Source organism: Drosophila teissieri, chromosome 4 (assembly GCF_016746235.2).
Source record: "Drosophila teissieri strain GT53w chromosome 4, Prin_Dtei_1.1, whole genome shotgun sequence".
NCBI classification, from domain to species: Eukaryota; Metazoa; Arthropoda; class Insecta; order Diptera; family Drosophilidae; genus Drosophila; species Drosophila teissieri.
The window spans coordinates 767,475-783,874 of NC_053033.1; the positions used below are offsets into that span (position 1 = coordinate 767,475).

At 36.4% G+C, this 16,400-nt stretch overlaps 2 protein-coding genes across 3 annotated transcripts; one reads left to right on the forward strand and one right to left on the reverse strand.

Moving 5' to 3' along the window:
- The first annotated feature begins 389 nt into the window (after nucleotides 1–389).
- On the forward strand, nucleotides 390–6,164 carry LOC122622860 (sodium- and chloride-dependent GABA transporter 1). Its single transcript, XM_043801462.1, has 10 exons — nucleotides 390–731; nucleotides 2,509–2,776; nucleotides 2,944–3,045; nucleotides 3,099–3,279; nucleotides 3,338–3,605; nucleotides 4,123–4,226; nucleotides 4,277–4,646; nucleotides 4,707–4,910; nucleotides 4,964–5,131; nucleotides 5,201–6,164. The coding sequence occupies exons 1-10, from the start codon at nucleotides 588–590 to the stop codon at nucleotides 5,297–5,299; spliced, it is 1,908 nt and encodes a 635-aa protein (XP_043657397.1). The 5' UTR covers nucleotides 390–587; the 3' UTR covers nucleotides 5,300–6,164.
- Nucleotides 6,165–7,593: 1,429 nt separating this feature from the next.
- On the reverse strand, nucleotides 7,594–15,337 carry LOC122622838 (glutamate receptor ionotropic, kainate 2). Of its 2 annotated transcripts, none has more exons than XM_043801401.1 (13): nucleotides 15,232–15,337; nucleotides 15,021–15,182; nucleotides 14,731–14,964; nucleotides 13,494–13,660; nucleotides 12,650–12,886; nucleotides 12,437–12,589; nucleotides 11,511–11,714; nucleotides 11,250–11,453; nucleotides 11,083–11,187; nucleotides 10,565–11,020; nucleotides 10,309–10,510; nucleotides 10,057–10,245; nucleotides 7,594–7,904 (listed from the first exon to the last, which is right to left on the reverse strand). In XM_043801401.1, exons 1-13 carry the CDS (start codon nucleotides 15,305–15,307, stop codon nucleotides 7,594–7,596), a joined length of 2,700 nt encoding a protein of 899 aa, XP_043657336.1. In that variant the 5' UTR covers nucleotides 15,308–15,337. The 2 variants fall into 2 exon arrangements, with proteins under 2 accessions (XP_043657336.1, XP_043657335.1); XM_043801400.1 differs by having other exon boundaries at nucleotides 11,083–11,184; nucleotides 15,232–15,307.
- Nucleotides 15,338–16,400: the final 1,063 nt, after the last annotated feature.

Consider the following 16,400-nt stretch of genomic DNA (forward strand, 5'->3'; position numbering starts at 1 on the left):
GATAGTTTTTTTGTACTTTTTTATTTTAAATTGTCTAGTATAGTGTGTTTATTCTTAGGTTCTCAATTTTTTGGGAGGCTTGTACACGGGCACACAACAGACTTAAATATATATTTTAAATGGGTCAGTAAATTGGTAAGCATTGTTTTGTGGGGGAAACTACAATTCGAGTTAATCTTATTTAATTTAACATCCGGAACTAAATTTGTAACACATCATATATTTACACAAAGTTACCACTGAGCCTACATACCCATTCTTAAATTGGGCAATGGATGAACCCCCCTTCTTAAATCATTATTAAATTAAATTGTATGTAAAAACGTCAACTAACCAGCCCCCTTATATTTAAGCGTCGCTTTTATTATCATGTCGCTATAATGGGGCAATCTCGGTTTGCGGAATAGAGCATCGTATTTGGTAGCTTAGCTCAGTTTAATACCAGCAATTGCCCTGTGAGGGTGCTGTTTTTGTGACTCTGAACTTAGTCGAAATCGAGAGCAAAAGCCTAGCCTTCAGCTGCAGTGTTTGATTGTCCTAGACTATCCGTCTGTCGTCCTTAATACATATTATAATTTATTGTCAAAATGTACACTAACCCCGCAAGCGATGGTGACGGAGGAGGTGATGGGCGTAAGCACGAATCTATTGAAATGAGTAAAGAATTGGGTCACCCAACCAATTGTCAGTCCTACGCACCTACAATTACGGAAACGTCCAATAAACAAGAGGTTAGTATATAAATTATAACGCAACTCGTTTATCATAATCTTTAAACACAGTTTGTTTTCTAGAATAATGATAATAATTATTACAATATATTATATTATGATATAAAGCTGAAGACTAATATTAATCCAATTTCTTTTAATTCGACTTTTTAATTTTTAAGCTATAATATTATTAATCTGTCCCATCTGAACAAGTGATACACCGATCAAAAGATTGCACCAAAACCAAAGTTATTGCATACCAAGAATAAAATATATGGCTGTAAAGGTAAAAAATGTAAGGATTTGGGTGGCCATAACTTAACACACAATAAAAATTTTAAATTCTTTTTAAAAACACGCACCTCATATGTTAAGATCCGATTCTCTGATCTAAGGATATATGCAAAACAACATTTTTGCTAATTTTTGCTGAGTGTTTCCGACCCTAACAAGTATATATTCTGGAGCCGATTCAAACTGGGCATGTCCGTCCGTCTATCTGTATGAACGCCTGGATCTCAGGGACTATAAAAGCCAGAAAACAATGTGAAAAAATATCAAAACATTTTTCAAAAGTATCGGCGTGGCAGCTTTGGGCGGTTTGTGGGCGTTAAGGTGGGCGTGGCAAAAATAATATTGGCAAGTCGAGAGAAAATTAACAAACCTAACAAAAATGTGAACAAAAATCAAAGTTGTTTTCAAAAGTGTGGTTGTGGCAGTTTTGGGCGGTTAGAATGGGCGTGGGCATGCTTAATCTCTTTCAGCTGTTAGCGGACAGACAGGCAGACGGACATGGCTAGATCGACTCGGCTATTGATCCTGTCAAGAATATATATGGGCAATTCCACGCGAAGTTCAATCATTACTTAAATTTTTTGTCTTATCATTATCTTGAAAATGAAAAGTTGGCCGAACTCAACTGTTTCACCAATAATAGAGCTATGGAAGAGTATTAATTTAAACCTACTCGCCAAATTTAAAATGCTTTAAGTGTGTATTTTTTTTCCTTTAAAAGCGTACAAATGTCCTGTGCGACAGCTATTTATATATTTATATAAGCTATTTATTTATTTATATAACGACTACAAACCGAATAAAACGGTCACAATCGAAATACAGAAAAATTTTAAAGTTTCTCGTACGCACTTCCACTGGCTAAGTAACAAGTATCTGATAGTCGTGGAACTCGACTATAGCGTTCTCTCTTGTTTTAAACCAAGTTACATGATGAGTATCAGCCATAACTGTAGTGACTTTTGGCTAAATATATATTTATATGCTTAGAACAAGATATAAGTTTATACTTAGTTTATGTAAACTTCTTCTGGTCATAAAATGACGGTAAACTTATACAACAACAACAAGTGTAAAATTAATAATAAAATCTTTTGATAGCAAACAAAAACACCTCGTGACGAGGTTAAAGAAAGGAAGAACGCACCATTTGATATCTACTTGTGTGACGAAGAATGATTTTGCACTTAACTTATACAAGATAACATTTACTCATAAGGCACATTTTTATATAAAATGTTTTTATTAGGTCAAGTGAAAATGCATTCCTTACACTTAAAGCTGGATTTTAAAAGACTTTTTAAGAGAAACCATCAGTAATCTAAAAGTAGCTGACTGAATACAAAATTTAACGAACAAATTGTATTAGCAGAACATTGCTTTCGGCAATTTTTTTTTCAGTACGTCATATTTAATGTTTACCAAATACATATATATATACGGCAATATACGCTATTCGTTAACTATATTAAATAATTGGACTTTTATATAATTTTTTCAGATGGTAAAGATTGAACAACTCCCCGATCGTGGATCATGGTCTTCCAAAATGGATTTCATACTATCAGTAGTAGGCCTAGCTATCGGATTGGGAAACGTTTGGCGATTTCCCTATTTGTGCTACAAAAATGGAGGCGGTGCTTTTATATTACCATACATAATAACACTGTTTTTAGCAGGGATTCCAATGTTTTTCATGGAATTAGCCCTAGGTCAAATGTTGACTATTGGTGGGCTTGGTGTATTCAAAATCGCTCCAATATTTAAAGGTAGGAACATATTTTTGGAAAAATATAATGGAAAGAAGGAAATAAGGAATGTTCCGATAGAAAATAGTTTTTTTTACCTTTTGATTATTTACCTGACTTGCTACAAGTTACGGGTATGCAATAGCCAACATAAACATTGGTATTTTTTAAGACTATCTCTTTTTAAGGAATTGGGTATGCTGCTGCCGTAATGTCTTGTTGGATGAATGTTTACTATATTGTCATCCTTGCTTGGGCGGTGTTTTACTTCTTCATGTCGATGAGAGCAGGTTTGTTATTGGTTTAATTTTAAATACATTTAAATTTGATATTTGTATTTCAGATGTTCCTTGGAGAACATGTAACAATTGGTGGAACACAGTGAACTGTGTCAGTCAATATGAAAGAAAAAATTTGCTTTGCTGGGATAAGATTATCAACGGCTCCACGCAAAAGGTTTGCTCTGTATCTGCTGTGAACATTACATCTTTAGAACTCACAGATCCAGTCAAAGAATTTTGGGAGTACGTAATAATTTACGTGCGAGTTCATTAAATCATTCATTAAATTCTTTTGTTTTAGGCGTCGAGCACTTCAAATATCGCATGGTATTGAGGAGATTGGAAATATTCGCTGGGAGTTGGCTGGAACTTTATTACTTGTTTGGATCCTCTGCTACTTTTGTATTTGGAAGGGAGTAAAATGGACAGGGAAAGTGGTATATTTTACTGCCTTATTTCCCTACGTCCTCCTGACGATTCTTCTGGTTCGCGGAATAACATTACCTGGCGCTTTGGAAGGCATTAAATTTTATATAATTCCAAACTTTTCGAAGTTAACTAATTCTGAGGTATAAGAGATTTTTATTATTTTCATAAGAATTGCGTGGCAAAAGTTTTTTGGCAAATCGTTAGAAATTTACAAGACTAATACAAAAATGAAAAAATATCGAAACATTTTTCAAAAGTGTGGACGTGGCAGTTGTGGGCGTTAGAGTGGGCGTGGCAACATGAATCGACAAACTTGCGCTGCGTCTATGCCCCTGGAGTCTGTATGCTTAATCTAAACTTTCTAGCTTTATTAGTTCCTGAGATCTCGACGTTCATACGGACGGACAGACGGACGGACAGACGGACATGGCCAAATCGACTCGGCTACTGATCCTGATCAAGAATATATATACTTTATATGGTCGGAAACGCTTCCTTCTGCCTGTTACATACTTTTCAACGAATCTAGTATACCCTTTTACTCTACGAGTAACGGGTATAAAAATATATATATGTATATATAATATATAGTTGTATGGAATACAAATATAGTCTAAGTTATATAAATAAGTCAATTATTTTAAAAATGTGTTTTAGGTGTGGATCGACGCTGTCACGCAGATATTTTTTTCATACGGTCTTGGACTTGGTACTTTGGTGGCATTAGGAAGTTACAACAAGTTTACCAACAATGTCTACAAGTAGGTCATTGCATTCAAAAAATAAAATAACAAATTATTAATTTTTTTAGGGACGCGCTTATTGTCTGCACAGTTAATTCTAGCACTAGTATGTTTGCTGGATTTGTAATATTTTCGGTAATAGGATTCATGGCTCACGAGCAACAGCGACCAGTGGCTGATGTAGCTGCATCAGGACCTGGTCTCGCATTTCTAGTTTATCCATCGGCAGTTCTACAGTTACCAGGGTCTCCAATGTGGTCTTGCCTCTTTTTCTTTATGCTTCTGCTCATTGGATTGGACTCACAGTTTTGTACAATGGAGGGTTTCATCACTGCCATTATTGATGAATGGCCTCAATTGCTGCGAAAGCGGAAAGAAATCTTTATTGCTATTGTATGTGCACTTAGCTACTTAGTGGGCTTAACCTGTATTACACAAGTATGTTTCAATGCTGGCAACGCTATGACGCTTTATTCACTGGGTGTCCTTCTTTTTTAGGGTGGCATGTATATTTTTCAAATATTGGATTCATATGCAGTTAGCGGTTTTTGCTTACTGTGGCTTATATTCTTTGAGTGCGTTTCAATATCTTGGTGCTATGGAGTGGATCGATTTTATGACGGAATTAAGGATATGATCGGATACTATCCTACTGTTTGGTGGAAGTTTTGCTGGTGTGTCACAACGCCCGCTATATGCTTGGTTAGTATTTTGATTCAATAACCATATGATATCTAATCATTTTTTTTTTATAGGGCGTGTTTTTCTTTAACATAGTTCAGTGGACTCCTATTAAGTACTTGGACTACAGCTATCCATGGTGGGCGCATGCTTTTGGTTGGTTTACGGCGTTGTCATCCATGCTTTATATACCAATTTATATGTTCTGGTTGTGGAAACGAACTCCTGGTGAATTGAGTGAGGTAATCTTAATTCAATAGTAAATAGCGTTTGAAGGAAATTTTAACATTCTCCACATTTTTTTTTTTTAGAAAATTCGAGCTCTTGTACGGATAGACGAGGATGTAACCCGGTTACGCGAGAAAATGCTAAGAGAAGCTTATGTCAAGGAGATAGAATTTAATTCTTAAGTTAATTTTTAAGTTATCTCATACAGTTTTAAGGTACCTTTTGTTTGGCTATTCATTCAGCTAAATTTGTTTAAATTAATTTTCTACAATTTAGAAATTATTTCTCAAAAGGACAACTTATTTTTTGCAAGTTTTCTTTTATCTCAAAATCAAGTTCCCTATCTTGGCATTTGCAATGAACCACTGTACCAGTTTTATATTTTTATTTATCTTCCCTTTATAACTCAGAACTAGTCTTTTTAATCAATCGCAAAGGGTCTAGGTTTTTCATTGGTTATTGCAGTGTTTTTGTGGTACTTACTCAAAGTGGTATGCCAGAAATATCTAGAGTAATTAGAATATTCTGCGTCTGAAGCATTAACATATATATATGGAAAATACCTTCAGTTTTAAAAGTCAGTTGTCCCTGATGTTCCACTATGTGAATCACGCCATGAAAGTATCCGTGCAATGAAAGATTTACAAAAGACCTTTATATAAAAAAGGTCCATTATTTTTACCAGTGACAGAGAGATATTAAATTTATAGATACATTCCTTCCCTGTATGTTTTATTCCGCAACGATAGGCGCGTATCAGGAATGACTGCCATAACTGGCAGTTGACAATAATGTCAACATCAAAATCAAACTTTTGACTTTATTAGAGAGATAAAAATATTTTTTCAAAACTAATACGGAGTAGAAAAATTTTGAGATGTAGTTGTGTTTGGAAATAAAATATATTATCCACATTGAAATTATGTAATATAAGATTGTCACCATATATATATAAAACTATTTTTGTCAATGTCCTGATTGTGCTTCAGGCATTGTTCTGTAATTTATCTATAAGATGTCAATATGTTGCTTAACGTGTCAAATAAATTAAATATCTATCCACACCAGGCTGACTCAAAGATTAAAAGGGTAGAGTTTCCGGTACCTGATAGTCGAGGACTGGACGACATAGTTCTCTCACTTACATTTGATTTTATAATTATAGAAGGCTCATAATGTTGTCCAAGTGTCTGAATTTCTAGGAACGCGAGTTTTAATTTTGTAGTTTATTATTTTAATAAGTTTTAAATTTCTTAGATGGAGATTGGGACTGGCCTCAAACAATATTGTCCACAGTTATTGTTGATCCTTGCAGCACTATAAAATAGTATAGTCTTTGGTGTGCGTAAGTAGTACCGAAAAGTAGTACAGACGCTAAGAATGGTGACGTACGTAAAGATATTTTTGATACAGGACCTCCACGAGCTGATCACAACGGAAGACTCTGACAATCCCAAACAATCCCCATTACCCGTTACTCAGCTAGTGGAAGTGCGAAGGAGAAATTTCAACACTGACAGTTGTTGGCGGTTTGTGGGCGTTAGAGTGGGCGTGGCAAAAATTTTGTTGGATAATCAATATACATTTTCAAGACTAATTCAAAAATGAAAAAATATCAAAACAATTTTTAAAAGTATGGGCGTGGCAGCTTTGGGCGGTTTGTGGGCGTTAGAGTGGGCGTGGCAAAAAGTTTTTTGGCAAATCGATAGAAATTTACGAGACTAATACAAAAATGAAAAAATATCAAAACATTTTTCAAAAATGTGGGTGTGGCAGTTTTGGGCGGCTTGTGGGCGGTTTGTGGGCGTTAGAGTGGGCGTGGCAACATGAATCGACAAACTTACGCTGCTTCTATGTCTCTGGAGTCTGTATGCTTAATCTAAACTTTCTAGCTTTTGTAGTTCCTGAGATCTCGACGTTCATACGGACGGACAGACGGACCGATCGTCTCGGCTATTGATCCTGATCAAGAATATATATACTTTATATGGTCGGAAACGCTTCCTTCTGCCTGTTACATACTTTTCAACGAATCTAGTATACCCTTTTACTCTACGAGTAACGGGTATAATTACCTGTATTTTCATAATATATATTTATAATTTCCAAACATTTCATATGTCCAAAATTGTGTTTTTACCAAAGTTTACGAAAGTATGTTAATGTAAGATGGATACAAAGAAATTGTGTATGTATGTAGTTTTATTATTATACAAGGTTAAATAAAGATGTCAGTTGTATTTCAATATTAATTTTTTTTAAAACATGTCTGCATCCTTCATCATATTTAAAAAAAAAAAAAGCTTAAAATAATACAATTTAGTTGGGTATTTCCTCATTAAAAGTGTTCAAAGTTTGTGTTTTAATGAAACTAAAGATTTTTTTACTGTCAATAATTGAATGGAATCCTTCTGTTTAGGGAAGCTATAATAAACTCATTATAAAATAATCATCAATACTAAGATGTGTTAAACTGTCAAAGTTTATTAATTCGATGACTTTTTGGAATCGTACATTCGCTACAGGTTCGACTTAGTGCAGGCCTCTTTTGCTTGTTCATACACCATGATGCATATCGGAGTTCCTCATAAATTTCGATCCAAAAGCAACGGTCAGGTTGTGAACAGGTCCCTTCGCTTTCGAGAATTTCACCTTGGGTGGATTTGTTATCAAAGACCGATTGAGTTGGTGTGGCTTTATAGTTGTATCGAAAGTTAAACCAAAATTCGAAGAAAGCAACAATAGCAGCCACAATAATTCCAGTTATTAGCACCACAAATACGCCGCCTGTGTAATTAATTTTATTACAGATTATATATATTATGATAAATTATGCAATATAGAATTACTTAAAGGCATATATAGGGGTTTCAGATAAGAACAAGAGAGAAGCTATAGTCGTGTTCCCCGACTATCAGATAGTGGAAGTGCGACCCAGAAATTTCAACATTTTCTGGAATAGTAGAAATAGGAGAAAAAAAAAATAATAACAAAAAAAACAAGGGAAGGCTTTAGTAGAGTTCCCCGACTTTTTGATACCCGTTACTCAGCTAGTGGAAGTGCGAAGGAGAAATTTCAACACTATGTGAGGAGTTAAAACTCCGCACAAATGCGAATAGTGATCGCATAAGGAGGGCCTGCCGTTGCCAGTTACGCAACAAGGCAAAGCGTAGTAACGGTAGTGCGAAGCCCGGAGAAAGAGAGTTTGGAGACTCTGGGCTGGAGAAAGAGAGTTTGTAGACTCTAGAGGAAGAGAGTTTGGAGACTAGGGAAGTGGAGAGAGAGAGGATGGAGACTCCGGGCTTGCTGAAAGGAGAGTTTGGAGAGTCAGCAGGCTCAAAGGCAAATAACGGGACAAATCGAACTTTGGACCGGGCCAACGGTAAAATCATGGACTTTGGATCCGGAGACTGGAGACGTTAGAGGAGGCCTATATAAACAGGCCGAACGCTGGAAGCGAGACCGACAGTCGAAGAGAACAAGTGTACGAGTCAACAACGTTAGAACGAAGTCAGCAGAGGAGCTACGACCGTGATAGTCACCAAGGAGCAAGATCGCTACGTCAAGACGTTCGGGACGAGAAGGTCTCCGAACTGAGACACAGGTAGCTGAGGTCCAAACGACGAAGCACGAGTAGCCAGGAGGCAAACAACAGGAGAGGCCAGACCTAAGTGGGCACCCGAGGAAGCGGCAGGGATTGTGGTGTAGACCCGGTGGACTGTGTAGGAGATCGCGTGCTTGAACCAGGCGATAGCCTGGTGTGTCCGTGCAATCCAAGCAGGCGTGGTACCGGCGCCACCAGTCCGAACCAGACGTGGGTTTGACGTGTTGCTGTTCCACAGGCGTTTGCCTTGGGGATCACAGCCGTGAGCTTCCGTGAGTCTGCGTACGACAACAATTCTCAGCCCACGCGACGAGCGCCCAACAACGAAGGTCCGCGCCACCCAGGACGACGAAAGCGGTAAGACAGTGGAACCAGGCCGCCGAGCAGGACATCCAAGTCCGACCGCACCGGCAGGAGAGAAAAGGTAGGGTGGAACGTTCGTCTTTCACTGGGCGTCTTGCTACAGGGACTGCGGCGTATCCGGGCGATAGCGCGGTGCGTCGGAAGGAACTGAACAAGCGTCTGGCGGGACCGGCCGGGACAGAGCAAGGGACAAGAGGTTGTGGCTAGCGAGGCGTATGCCTTTGAGAGCCCGCCAATCACCCTAGTCTGGGAACGGTGACGCTTCCCTAAGCCCTTGACCTTCCTTCTCGCGCGTCAGCGGCAATACCAGGCGAAGGTCCGACGCTACGACGAGAGACAAGAGGCGTCCGGACAATTGAAGTACATTGTAAACTGAGCTCAAATAAAGACGCGAGAACGAAACTGCGAGTGTTATTACTGGTAACCGGGTGATCACGTTATTCTATAAATTTGGTGGGACGAACGCACAAACTCTACTGAGCTAGCCGCACGTATTCCGTAGCGAGCAGACAAACAAAATCAGTTCGTTACAACTAACAGTTTTTTTAGATAGAGTGGGCGTGGAAAAAATATTGTTGGCAAATCGAGAAATATTTACAAGACTAAAAAAAATGTGAAAAAATAACAAAACCTTTTTCAAAAGTGTGGGCGTGGCAGTTTTGGCCGGTTTGTAGGCGTTAGGCTGGGCGTGGCAAAAAGTTTTTTGCAAATTGACAATACTAATAAAACAATTAAAAAATATAACAACGTTTTTCAAAAATGTGGGCGTGGCAGCTTTGGGCGGTTTTTGGGCGTTAGAGTGGGCGAGGCAACATGGGTCAATAAACTTGCGCTGCGTCTATGTCTCTGAAGTCTGCATGCTTAAGCTTAACTTTCTAGCTATTATAGGGCCTGAGATCTCGACGTTCATACGGACAGACAGACGGGCATGGCTAGATTGACTCGGCTATTGATTAGATTATGAAAACGTACCTATATTCTCCAGACCAAGTGAATTTGCTTTTGATTGTTTGCTTGTGTTTTTGCGGGTACATGTTTCCTCAGTATTTTTCCACCATTTATCATACAACATTTGAATGTCACCCCTTTCTTGAAGCTCAAGTATAGCCAATGAAATTTTATCGCGCCAAGGCGATCCTTTTGGTGTAGCGATACCATACCCTATAGAAGTAGTTACTACCAATATATCGAATACTTAAAAACAACAAAATATCCCAGTCATACCTTTTGTATCTAAAAGTCCTCCGATTTGCGTCAAATTACAATCCCGCTGAACGATGTAATCGAGCATTGTGGATTCCATCAAGAACGCATATTTACCTTGATTTACTCGCTTAATACCATCCTCATATGTAGTGGTAAATGCCGATGGTTTTTTGTTATCCATGCTTCTCCAAATTTTTTTGTAAGTTTCTATCATTGAGTCCTACTTAATGAATGCATTTAGTTACCAATGAAGATTTGTCAATATACCAGTTACCCTAAAAAATGTCATTGTAGATCCGCTATCTAGAGTCCCATAAGATATCTCAGTTTGAGAAGCCAAATCCTCTGCGTTCTCAATAGGGTTAATCATACGCTCCGTTGTTAAAAAAGCTGCTAGATTTGCGGTGTAAGATGCGACAATAATAAGCGAAAAGAATCCCCAAGAACTGCTTATTATTCGAGTTGACATTGCCCGTGGATGAATATCAGTTGACTGCTGCAAAAGAGTTTCTATGGTAAACCAAAAACTGTCAGTTAGAGAGAACTGGTTGCCAATAGAAATATTGTCTACATCGCAGGGATGAATGAACTTCCACTCAATAGGCGAAAGTTTTCCAACAATATATATGGAAATAGACACAAGGAAATAAGCAATTAGGACATATAACCAGATCTCTATCGCTAATGGATTCATAAAAGAAAACAATCTCGTTGGCTCTGATGTTGGGACCTTAAACAAGAAATGTCTTTTATCATTACCATAAATTTAACTAAAATAAATTATATACAAACCTTAAATAAAATACTTATCCCTAAGTTCATGAATGGTTTAGTGAAATCAATGACGCTTTCTCTTGCATACGTTATAGTCATAGATCCAACGGCCAGGTCTGCCTTCTAAATATATTTATAAGTGTTATTTGTCACTTGAAGAGAAAAGCAAATAGGAACAAATATACATATTTCATTAGCTGAGCGACCATTCCGTTCCAATTCCCAGTTTCGGGGTCCTTGGCCCCATACTTTCTATCCGGTACCAGATCCAGTATATAATCAAACCCAACTTCCCGAGAAATGGTTTCCAATATATCTACGCAAAAGCCATAAAATCTTTCGTTGCCCGTAAAATTCTTGCCATAATGCATCATTACATATGGTGTTTCCTGAAAGTAAATTGTACAATCAATTTAAAATATTTTAAATTCGTCGTCCTCACAGACCAGAATTGTTATCACTACAAGTGTCACATTCATGGACCCAGCATCGAAGAACATTGATGGTTCTGTTATATTCAGATGCCCATGAGGGGTCCATTCCCCGACTTTAATAATGGAATGTTGCTTTAATTTAATTAAGTCCAACTTGAACTGAACTCGGTGGCCATCTTTAAACTGAATCGGACCTGTCAAACCTTTCCATTCAACCTTAAGAAGTATTACAATCAATAAATGTAATTAATTAATATAAATAAGTATAAATATAAATCTTATCCATAAAAAACTAAATTAAAAACATATTATTTACTTTCTTGTACTCTACAATAAAAATAAAAATTTCAAGCCAAATTGCTGTTCATTTTCAAACAAATTGATTTCTAGCTAGAGTAACGCTATTGTCGATTATTAGATACTCAGACAGTTGGCATGGCAATAACAATTTCCAGGAAACATAGTAAAATACAAAAAATAATAATAATAATAAGATCACGTTTATTTTTGATGGGCTTCTTCTGAAACATACTTGTACATCGTCTACGTTTCTACAATCTGCATGCTTAGTGAACACTTTTATAACTCCCGTACCTTAACGATTACGCGGATAGGAATACGGATATGGCCTGATCGACACGGCTAGTGATCCCGATCAAGAATACTATGTTATATGTACTTCATAGGGTCTAATACGGACGGACGGACAGACAGACGGACGGACGGACAGATCGAGCCGAGTCGATCCCGATCAAGGATATATATACGTCATATGGTCGGAAACGCTTCCTTCTGCCTGTTACATACTTTTCAAGCAATCTAGTATACGTTTTTAATCTACCAGTAACGGGTAAAAAAATTCACCCAGAACTGAAAAATTTAATTTCGCTGTTTTTGAGGAAATATTGTTTCTTGTAATGTAATGTAATGAAACTCACCGCATTTAAATAGTTAATAAGACTAAGGCCCCCGTTCCACGGAATTTCCTCGTCGCAGCTTATATTTGAAAAGGTTAAAGAGTGCGATTGCTCCAATGTCTGCAATCCTATCGCGAACACGTACACCGAATCGAACATTAGGGCTGGCTCTGACTGAAGATTTTTTGAAACGCTTTAAATTGGTGTACGAAATTTCTATTTCTAATAGCTTACCTCAAGAATAGTTGATTTTTTAACATGAAGATTAAAAAAAGGTTTTTTAAACATATGGTGACTATAGAATGCGATATCCTTCAAAATCTGCTTTACCCCAACATCCCCAGTGTCAACCAATCGAAATGATGTTATGTTCACAAAATTATATTTAAAATCTTCCAAATCATAAGTTTCCAAGTCAAAGCTGGTAAACAAATAATGGTACTTGTATTCATTCATTTGCTGTTGTAATATCTATAGTTTTATTTAAAAATTGAGAATCACAGATGAGTTTAAAAAGTGTCAATGTATGCAAAGTTCAATAACACAACAAATATTACTTTAGTATAGACGATATTATATAAATATATGAAAATGATTTCTTCGACTATCAGATACCCGTTACTCAGCTAGTCAGTTTTAGGCTGTTTTATGGGCTTTAGGGTGAGCGTGGCAAAAAGTATTTCTGCAGATCGCTAGAAATTTACAATACTAATACAAAAATTAAGGAATATCAACATTTGTGGGCGTGGAATTTCTGGGCGGTTTGTGGGCGTTAGAGGGGGCGTGGCAACATTGGTCAACAGTCCAGAGCTTTTATAGTTCCTGAGATCTCGAACTTCATACGGACAGACAGACGGACATTGCCAGATCGACTCGGCTATTGACCCTGATTAAGAATATATATACTTTATATGGTCGAAAACGCTTTCTTCTGAATGTTACATACTTTTCAACGAATCTAGTACTTATACCGTTTTACTATTCGAGTAACGGGTATACAAAACTAAATGTAATAACCTAATTGTTTTAATGATTAGGACATTTTGCATACGTACCCTAAAATAAAAAAGTTACTTACATTTTTTAACAAAATGGAAATACCGTTCGAGTTTGTATCAATTATAATATTATGTATTTCCTTTCCTTTAAATTCTTTTAATGCGTATAAATACGACCGTCGGGAAACTTGTCGCATATGAACTTCTCCGTTAAATGACCGGGATAGCTGATGCAAGTCTATAATTCCTGTAACAATGTTAATATATTTTTATACCCGTTACTCGTAGAGTAAAAGGGTATACTAGATTCGTTGAAAAGTATGTAACAGGGAGAAATAAGCGTTTCCGACCATATAAAATATATATATTCTTGATCAGGATCAATAACCGAGACGATCAGGATATGTCCGTCTGTCTGTCCGTCCGTATGAACGTCGAGATCTCAGGAACTACAAAAACTAGAAAGTTCAGAATAAGCATACAGACTCCAGAGACATAGACGCAACGCAAGTTTGTCGAATCATGTTGCCACGCCCACTCTAACGCCCATTTTAATTTTTTTTTTAGTCTTGTAAATTTCTATCGATTTGCCAAAAAAACTCTTTGACACGCCCACTTTAACGCTCACAAATCGCCCAAAGCTGCCACACCCACATTTTTAAAAATTGTTTTGATATTTTTTCATTTTTGTATTAGACTTGTAAATTTCTATCGATTTGCCACGCCCACAAACCGCCAACAACTGTCAGTTTTGAAATTTCTCCTTCGCACTTCCACTAGCTGAGTAACGGGTATCAGATAGTCGGGGGACTCGACTATAGCGTTCTCTCTTGATTTTTTTTGGCTAGCTGAGTAACGGATATCTGATGATTAAGAAAGGCGACTAAAGCTTTCTCAATTTACAAGACTAATACAAAAATGAAAAAATATCAAAACATATCAAAAGAGAGGGCAGTTTTAGGCGGTTTGTGGGCGATAGAGTGGGCGTGGCCACATGAATCGACTTGCGCTGCTTCTATGTCTCTGGAGTCTGCATGCGGAATCTCAACTTTCTAGCTTTTATAGTTCCTGAGATCTCGACGTTCATATGGACGGACAGACGGACGGATATATACTTTATATGGTCGAAAACGATTCCTTTTGCCTGTTACATACTTTTCAACGAATCTAATATACCCTGTTACTCTACTATATAACTACATCACGCTGTTACATGGAAATTGGTTATGAATTATGATTTTAAGCCGTAAATAAATGTTTCTGCAGCAGTTGACCGGAATCTGTGATTAGTATTAGATTTAAACATTGGAGACCTACCATTTTCTTTTTCATGCAAGATTCCAAAGCGTGTCCAATTTAAATACTGTATAACGTCATTAAAGGCATAATTTACATATTGTTGCGATGGATAGACGTTAATAGAAAAGTCATGGGCAGACCGACCTATGCTTGGAATGTCCAGGGCATCACAAATTGAATTTATATGAGTCGCCAAAACAGAGTCAGTTGGACTAAAAATTGCTTGAACACCAACTCGTATAAGTTTGCACACTAGAATACAGGTTACGTTTTAACTAAGTATTTCCCAATGACAATCACAATCTTACCCTTTTGAACTGTCTCGAAAGAGTCAAATCGGTTTACATATTCAATATAGTAATCAACGGTAGTTTCAGGTAAAAGACTTTTGTCCATATTAAGCCTATGAATGGCGTATCTAAACGCCATTTCTGAGTTATACTTTCCAGGCTGGTTTGAAAATATAGCGCCTTAAAAAAGTATTAGAAGACTGATTAGACAAATTTCGGAATGTTTTACCAATTCTGACTACGGGTGGAACTCCCAAGGCGTATGAAATAAACTGAAGCAGTAATAAGCCGCTTGCTATAAACATTACGGGTGCAACCCCTTCGGCGCAAAAGAAACGACTGGCCTAAAATCATGTTGTCTATTTTGAAAAACCACAGGTACGGCTGAAGCCACACAAATGTATAGAACGGGAACAAGAAAAAAGAATGTACCGACTGTAAAATGCCAGTGTCATTAATATAAACAAAATTTTAGAAAATCTAAATATATTATATTGCTCTGCGAATATTTGCATATTTTTGAAAGTAGAAATACATTTTTATTTTCTCGTCACACATTCCTATTATAATTAAATTAATGTAAGTTAATGTGAGTATTAAGGGTAAATGATTTTAATATTTTGTTTTTGATAATAAAGAACTAAATAATTTTAAATTAAGTGTAATTGGAATTTTATATTTTTATGATTAAATTTAAAAGTTATGGATAATGCATAAAATAAATTTCTTAATTTCTGAAAGTCGAAAAAAATGGGTTGAAAAAAATTAATAAAACCACGATGAACGTTATGAAAATGTCTCTCATTATTTATTTGGGGTTTTGTGATTATAATAGTGTAAAAGGCGATGAATCGTGTAATAATTTGCTAGTTATGTTCATAAACAGCGGAGATTACTAATATGCAACAACGTCACGCTATTTCGTCACCTTTAAGGAATTGCAATGCAGAGAATCAATAACTCCCTTACTTTCAGAATAAAAATAAAAATATATTTTTAAAGTGTCACACTCTGACAGTCAAGGATATATTAACTTGCCTATTAATACAGATAAATATATATTATATATATATATAATATATAATATGTACATTATATATTTTACGAATATATATTATACTTGTTTATGCGCAGAGGACTGACCAACTGAGTTGGTTTGCTTAATTACATCTCTTTTTTTATAGGGTATTAGATCTTTACGCACAGGCAGACGGCCGAGTATCGCTTGATCTAATACAATAATTATGATTTTTAGGAATATACCACCAATATTATGTATAAATATTGGTCAAATTTTATTTGGTATAAGAATATACATACAGCTGTAATAAAATTAATAGAAATGCTCAAAATATTTAAAAATTTTATGATTAATATTAGATAATATCCATTAGTTTA

Excerpts from the sequence above, each read along its gene's own strand:
- LOC122622860 (XM_043801462.1), top strand. The coding sequence starts at position 588 with ATGTACACTAACCCCGCAAGCGATGGTGACGGAGGAGGTGATGGGCGT. Across the intron at positions 4,227-4,276 it reads TTTACCAACAATGTCTACAA|GGACGCGCTTATTGTCTGCA; the intron begins GTAGGTCATTGC and ends TAATTTTTTTAG. Across the intron at positions 4,647-4,706 it reads GCTTAACCTGTATTACACAA|GGTGGCATGTATATTTTTCA; the intron begins GTATGTTTCAAT and ends CTTCTTTTTTAG.
- LOC122622838 (XM_043801401.1), bottom strand. The coding sequence starts at position 15,307 with ATGTTTATAGCAAGCGGCTTATTACTGCTTCAGTTTATTTCATACGCC. Across the intron at positions 13,661-14,730 it reads CTTGCATGAAAAAGAAAATG|GAATTATAGACTTGCATCAG; the intron begins GTAGGTCTCCAA and ends ACATTGTTACAG. Across the intron at positions 11,021-11,082 it reads GGATAAGTATTTTATTTAAG|GTCCCAACATCAGAGCCAAC; the intron begins GTTTGTATATAA and ends TTCTTGTTTAAG.